The sequence below is a fragment of the Pinus tabuliformis genome, chromosome J, assembly GCF_031772625.1.
Source record: "Pinus tabuliformis cultivar Carrire ecotype Pingquan chromosome J, CPIR1, whole genome shotgun sequence".
NCBI classification, from domain to species: domain Eukaryota; kingdom Viridiplantae; phylum Streptophyta; class Pinopsida; order Pinales; family Pinaceae; genus Pinus; species Pinus tabuliformis.
The window spans coordinates 1,018,508,065-1,018,515,695 of NC_142295.1; the positions used below are offsets into that span (position 1 = coordinate 1,018,508,065).

General features: G+C 36.0%; 1 protein-coding gene across 1 annotated transcript; it reads left to right on the forward strand.

The window, feature by feature from the left end:
• The first annotated feature begins 6,637 nt into the window (after nucleotides 1-6,637).
• Nucleotides 6,638-7,147, forward strand: LOC149230321 (uncharacterized). Its single transcript, XM_089381271.1, has one exon. It carries the CDS (start codon nucleotides 6,638-6,640, stop codon nucleotides 7,145-7,147), a length of 510 nt encoding a protein of 169 aa, XP_089237397.1.
• The last annotated feature ends 484 nt before the right edge of the window (nucleotides 7,148-7,631 follow it).

Genomic DNA, 7,631 nt, shown 5'->3' on the forward strand with positions numbered 1-7,631 from the left:
CCATGACAGATATTTATGAACTGCAACAATGTATGGGAGGGAAGTCCTCTTCACAAAACTAGTCAAGTTGTTACAACAAATTCTAAAATTACCTGTTGTTTTATTGTAAGCATTGTTTGTTAAAACCGCTTCATGCTTTTACTCTTTTTTTCTATATTTGTATTTCATTTTGAAAGTATAAATCCCCTTCATTTGTTATGAGAAGGAGTTCTAAATTTTGGAAAGAAGGCTTTTGTTTTCACTATTGTGACTTAAGTTATCTTAATAGAAATCTGAACCACTACTATTTTACCATGAGTAGAGTTATGATGTATCAGGTACTATTATCTATCTATTATTACTTTTCTTAATATTTAAATGGTTATTTTATTACGTTTATCATATATGTGTTGCAATAAATCATACATTTTTCACTACTAATATGTGTGATTGAAATCATATATTATATGCATAAAGAACGAAATATTATGTGTAATGAATTCATCAACTAATTTAATTAACTATTTAATTAAATTAGTTATCATTATCTACTTTAACCTCATAATAGCTTAATTATCTATATTTTTAGGTTGCTTACAAGATCCTTTTAAATCAAATATATAGACAAGATTTCTCGTGATAAATTTTTACTTTAAATATTCTTTTAAGATTTAATTAAATCATAGCCTTACACCTATATACTCCATCCATTTTCATAATTTATATCAAGGGAAACTGGTCCCATAATTTCCAATCAGAGCCACCATTCCAAATGGAAAAGGATTTTCTGTAAGGTCCCGACCGTGTGGTTTTCCTCAATGTTGAGGCAGACATTTCAATCCCTCAACATATCCATGAACAGAAGGTGCCAAAGACTAGAGACCAGTGGGAGAGAGTTTCTAAGGAACCCATTGAGATACTAGACATCCAAGTTAGATCCCACATCTAGGATAAGGTGAAAGTGACTGGAGGGAATTTCTCCATGACATTACTATAATAGATGAGTGATATGGTATCATCATTAGATGGTTCATGCATTAACATAACATACGGGTGAATTGTAGAAGACACCTTGCATAGGTAGGAATATGTGAATACCCAAATGAAAATATCATATGGTATAAATACCATATAGAAAAAGTGGGAAATTTATTTACACATAAGATAACAACAATAGGATCCTTATTTCAAACGCATAAAATGGTGTAATTTTTTGTAACTCCTTACACATGATTTATTGTGGCACATTAATGTTCATAATTGAGAAATAATAAAAGGAATCCAATATTAGAGGGCAGGAATGACATGTGTAACTCTCCCCATCCTTGACCCCGAGCATTTCTCTTACATGTGTTTGGGTTGTTGTTGAAAAATATATCTAGTGCATGATTTTTTTTTTATGATGTGAATGGAAATGCAATGTGAAAATATAACCATCTAGTCAAATAATTTAGCTTCCTAGTATAAAGGGGTGCTTCTTAGTGTGCCCAAGTGTGGTTCTAAATATATTAATCAAATTAAATAATATTGAGGACATGTGGCACATAGTGAGATGAGAATCATCTTGCATGATGATCCAGTATTCCTCTAATACCAACGTTATCTAAGATATTTTCTTCAGGTTCGCAGAATTGCATGAAAGAGAATGAAAAAACCATATGTGAAAATACTTAAAATAAGAAGAAACATAAAGGACACCATAAAGACAATGCACACAACATTTTGATAGTAAAGTTCATCTAATGTGGGCTACATCTCTAGGCCCTTCTTCAATAATGGGGAGGTCACTTCATTCATATTATCAAAAGAAATGCAAGTATATTGAAAAATACATCATTATACCTCCAATCCTGGGAGTGACTTGAAATATGACTACTCAAAATAAAATAATCATAGCACCAACATGTATGCATCGTCCTCCTGATACTTTTGAATGTAAACATGATCCACTTTTGAAAGATGCATTATTTTCTCGTACTTTATGCCAAAAAATTAATGAAAAAGGTGGGTCTTTGCCATGTCCCCTAAAATATACTTCTCAGATGCAAAAAATGACTACACCGTTATGATCCATGCGAAATTTTGGCTAAAATCACTATAAACTGGACCCCATTTTGACACTGTAAAAATTTGACCCCTTAGGGAATCTTTTAGATTCTTCATAACATCAAAAAATAACATTGCAAGAATATTCCTACAAGAATCTATCTTGAGAATCATGCCTATAGGCTTTGACTTGTGTTAAGGTCCAAACCCTATCATGGTTACTAAAGCTCATGGTTCCATCGACTCTCGGCCCTCCCACTCGTGGCTCCTGCCATCAGCTGAATGAATGTTGAAAGCTCAAGTATTGTTCTATCGACGGGTATTCCAAAGCTTTCCGATGTGGTCCAATAGAAATTAGCCTTGTTATTATGTGGATGGCTCAAGGTTGAATCCCCATGACTCCTATTTTGGGAGAAGTGTTAAACAATGTGTTTTATATTTAAACCACCAACACAACTCGTCAGACGATTATAATGTGGTTGTTACATATGATGCCAATCATTTACTTTAAATAAACCCGTCATTATGTTTTAAAATTGTTAGGTAAATATTTAACATTTGAGATATATATATATATATATATATATATATATATATATATATATATATATATATCCCATGTCCATCGAGTTTGATTCTCTAATTTTGGGAACTTTTCCATAGGCTGGAACCTTGTGTAAACCGCCTCCAGTTGGTGTTTATAATGGTTTTTCAAACCGCTTCGTTAATAACCACTAAACCATCAGATATAATTGTGAATGGTCATTGGTTATACCACTGCCACCGAATCTTAACTGTTAGCCTCACTCTCACATAAAACAATAAAAAAGTCCAAAATAATTAAAATTATAAAACTTGGATTAATTCCTACTTGTCTATTCTAAAATGAGCCAGTTCCTCAAACTTGGGAGTTTGTTTAGGTCTAGTTGATTGAGAGATTCTCTCCAACTAGTTAGGCTCCTAGATCAATGTCTGGTTGAGATATTCACTCAACCAAAGTGATTTTGTGTTCAAGATCGACACACTACCTTGAGACATATTCTTGACGTATTTATATATTGTATGATTATCATTATTTTGATGTGAGATACACTACATTAAGGCTTGAGAAGCCTTTTTCCACCATGTTTTATCTCCGTGATGTTATTTTGTTTTGTTTTTTATTTTATTATCATTTATTTGGTATCAGAGCCAATGTTAATGTTTTTCTAATTATCGTGAAGCATTTGATTTAAGTAAAAATACCGCTGTGGTGTAGATTGGTCGATCGATGTGACAATTGAGGTGTTTGGTGTGTTGGATGTGTGTTGAGGCTAAGAAGTGTGAGTGGAGTTTAAAACTAAGGCCTAGTCAAATACGCCTTAAGAAATACCTATATTTAGGTATTTCTAAAGGAGGCAGTGCCATATTGAATGCTTCCTTCAATCTAGTTTCTGGAAAATGCTGAGGAAATGGCCAATAAATGATTCTATCTTGTTGATGAATTGTTGCAACATATCCACAAATAATTAAATGCTCACATTCTAATCTCTTTATAGAAATCATGTCCTCATTTAAATCTTTTTTTGTTTCATGTCCCTCTGTGTCTAGAGCCTTCGGTTTGACATCATTCTGCTACGAAACAATGATCACATCCTGGGCATTCACCATGACACAAAACTGCAAGGGATTTGAAACTCAGCCAATTACCTCAAATCCTCCATCGGTACATGTCATTGCGGGGCCGAGAAATTGAAATGGACGATGATCGCATGAGAAATTATGAAGGGTAAGAAATTATGATGGTCGTAGGATCGAAACCATTTCAGTTTTAGTGGAAAGAGTGTGTGTAAGGCATGTGAGCTAGACCTCCTCTAACATATTCATCCTTGCAAGAGACATCTCACTCTTTACCTTTTTTTTCCACTTCTAATTTCCAATCTTGGCACCTTCCTCTATTTTTTTGTCCTTGCACTGATCTGTAACTTTTCATATTGTTTCTTATAATTGCTACGCATGGGTAGAAATTGGATAGGGTGAAATTGTATCCATTTTCAGACCAATTTGGCCATTGGAATACATTGATGATGACTGGTTGTATCAACGTTGAGAATACACATTGAAATTTCAAGATAGTTTTTGAACAAATATAGTTCTACAACTTTTGCTACCTTATCTTTGAATTGAAATCGTAGCTCACCGACATGTTTATTTATGTTGCTTTTGAGTTCATGTTTACCATCACGATTATTGGGATAAGGAATGGCTTTGGTTGTTAAGGTAAAAACACTTCTCTCAGGAGATTCAATGTGTTTCCAATGAAAGATAGTAGTCTAGACCTCTTCCTGGTTGGGCTAAGATATAAAATCTACAAGTACGTGAAACATCTGTGTGGAGCATCATAGAGAAACCGAAGCCTCACATTTCTTCTTTTTCATGAACTGAGTGTGGAATTACATATTGAATACTGAGAATGGTATTTCCACTTTTACTTTGGGTTCAGACCTGATGACTCATCTTTCTCTTTAAAATAATATACAGGATTCAACTCTCCACTATTATTTTCATGATGCATTGAGAATGAATTATAGATGTTTACCTCGCTTAATGGGTGAAGATATGCACTAAGACCACAATCTCCCTCGTATTTATGGCTTTTGAGAGGAGCATTTTGTGACTGATATACACAATAACTCGAAGGAATAATACATGTTTTGTCATGTATTTATGTGGTAGATAGTATTGGAGTGATAATATATATATATATATATATATATATTTGTGTAATATTTATTTTTATTTTTGGGAATGAAGTTTGATTCCATATAAAGTATTTTGAGATGAAAACGAATTAGTATCAACGTCATAAAGCATTCCTCACAAGTTTTGAAATGTGAGAATTTTAGTTTAGTATACTGCATCAAAATTTTGGTATTTTTAGATGTATGGTTGCATTATTGGTTGAACCCGACACCCAAGGTTTAAATTTTATGGTATGGAGTCAAAATTCAAATTGATAGGAGGTTTAGTTCTTTAAAAGTGTAATTCATTTGAACTTGTCATTAATTTTTTTTTAAACTCTTTAGGGTGCATTTTCAGTGGTATTTGACAACCTCATCCTATTGAAGAAAAAATTAAGCGAGCATGAAAGCAAGCAAGCGTGAGTTCAAGCATTTAATTAAAAAAAAAAAACAGTACAAGTGAGCATGTTAAAAACCAAAATGGGTAAAGGAGGAAAACTTCTTCAAAGTGGAGAGCTAGAAATTAAAGAATTGAAAAAGTGTAATCTTGAACTGCACAACAAAATCAAATTAATTGAGTGGAAGTTAAAGTAAAATCAAGACATAATTAATCAAATGAATAGCACATTAGAAGCAACAAACGATCTTCAAAATGAGCTAGATATGAAAGAACAATTCATTAATGCATTCCAAATAAAATTGAGTGAAAAACAAGATCTACTTGATGCACGATGTACGTAAAAGATAGATGCAATGTGTGACACATTAGACCTCATCCAAACTATTATGTTCCTATACCAATAGGTGTCATATATCATGATTGACTTGGTTTAGCTTTGAAATATGTACATACCTTTGCTTGTTGCAAATGTTTTCCATATTTGTAAAAAATCAAAAAATTAAAAAATGTAAAGAGGGTATGCCCTAAAAGAAAAATCAAAGGGCAAAAAGAATAAGGAAAAGGTCAAAAAGTGAATGAAAATGAACCCTAAGAAAAAGAAAAAAGACCATGAAAGTGTGCAAGTCCAAATGCCACTGCTATTTTACTTTTTGTATAATAAAGATTTTGTGCAACTTGTTACTTATGCCACAATCCATGGTAACCAAATAGTTTAATCTTGGTTATTCCATGTTTTTAATTACATGTTTATATATATAGAGAATAAAATCTGACCAAACTATTTAATCTTCGCAGATAAGTAGATAGGTAGAGAGTGGGAGAGGATGGGTTTCTGGGCTCTGACATGGCCGCAGACGGGCAGGTGGTGTGCACACATCCCCGCTCCTGAACAGTGAGAAAGTTTCACTTTTAATCACAGTAAATTTGGTTTACCGAGATACCTGTAGCCACTACTACTTTCACCCTGTCGACAGCAGTCTACTGTGTTCACGGTCAGCCTCCCGCTTCGCGGTTTTAGCGGTGGTTTCGGTCAATGGAAGAAATGGATTTTGAAGAGGAGGCCCTTAACTATTCCTGGGACTCTTTCGAGGGTCAGACCATCTTCTGCCGATGAAGCCCTAACCCTAGCCGCGACAGAGCTGCATCTCCTTTCCCGGGAACCTCATCGATCATCTCGCTTCTGGGTCCTCTTGCCTCTCTGTTGCGCTTTGGAACACTCTCACTGGGATCCTCAGTGCTGGATTGTCCCCCGCTATCGCCTGGCACCCTAAACCTCCTCTCTCCCTCTCCTGCTTTCAACCCGCTCCCCCCTCATAACCCGGCTCCTCTTCAGCTCTCGCCCCCTCCGATTTCTTTTAACCCTAATTCCCTTCCTTCCAGTTGTTTCGATTCACTAATCATAAAACCTAAAGCAGCGACTCCCCTGAAGGATGCAGGTTCCGACCCATTAACGGAACATCCATCGGTGTCGAGGACAAGGAAGAGAAAAGTCATGTGTGTAAATACTTCTGCAAAGGACCTCACAATCACTTTTGACGAAGACGTTCCTATGGGTGAGGTGGTTGACAAGGCTAACAGGGTACTTGTGGGTCATGTGAGAGGTAGGGCATATTCTACAACCAAGCTCACGAATTGGGTGAAAGATATCTGGGGTGGAATCCTACAGGAACTACCAGAGGTTCAGAGCCTAGCTCGAGGATGGTTTGCCCTACATTTTTCGAAGGTTTCCTACACAGATCTGATTCTTGCCAAATACTGGAACATAGATATGGCGCTGGTCGTCCTCAAGCGTTGGTCACCACTCTTTGATCTGAAACGGGAACAAATCGGAGTAGGACCTATTTGGGTACGACTACCTGGTCTTCCCCTTCAATTTTGGTCTGAAGCGGTGTTTATAAGGATTGGAAATGCCCTTGGGACATACCTGGAATACGATAAGACCTATGTTCAGACAAAAAATCGTGCGTTGGCTAGAATTTTGGTTCATTTGTACACAAGATAGGGTCTGGAAGAAAAGATTACCCTGAAATGGAGGCATTACACCAGAATATAGATCTTAGATTATGAGGGGGTTCCCTTCCGTTGCCGAAGGTGTCATAAGGTAGGACACGTTTACAAGGAATTTCCTCTGCTATAGAAGACTGTTGAACCCTCTGGATCGCCTCTATCACAAAAGGGAAAAGCATCAGAGTCGGCACCTCGGGTACCTGTTTCGACTACGTGAAACAACATCTCGGCTTCAAAAGGTATCACGATGGAATCCTCTAAGATAGTGGATGAAGTATACAAGCCGCCCTCGCCACTATTGAGTAGGGTTAGGGCTACTGCTGCTGCAGAGATGCTGCGTATATCGGGTACTCCACCTTTGTCCCCTATGACCTCTCATTTTTCTTCATTTCCACTTTTATTTGTTTCTCCTTCAGATATTAATGCATCTATGGCTCCTGTTATTACTTGTACAATATCCTTACCCCCACCTGTCATAG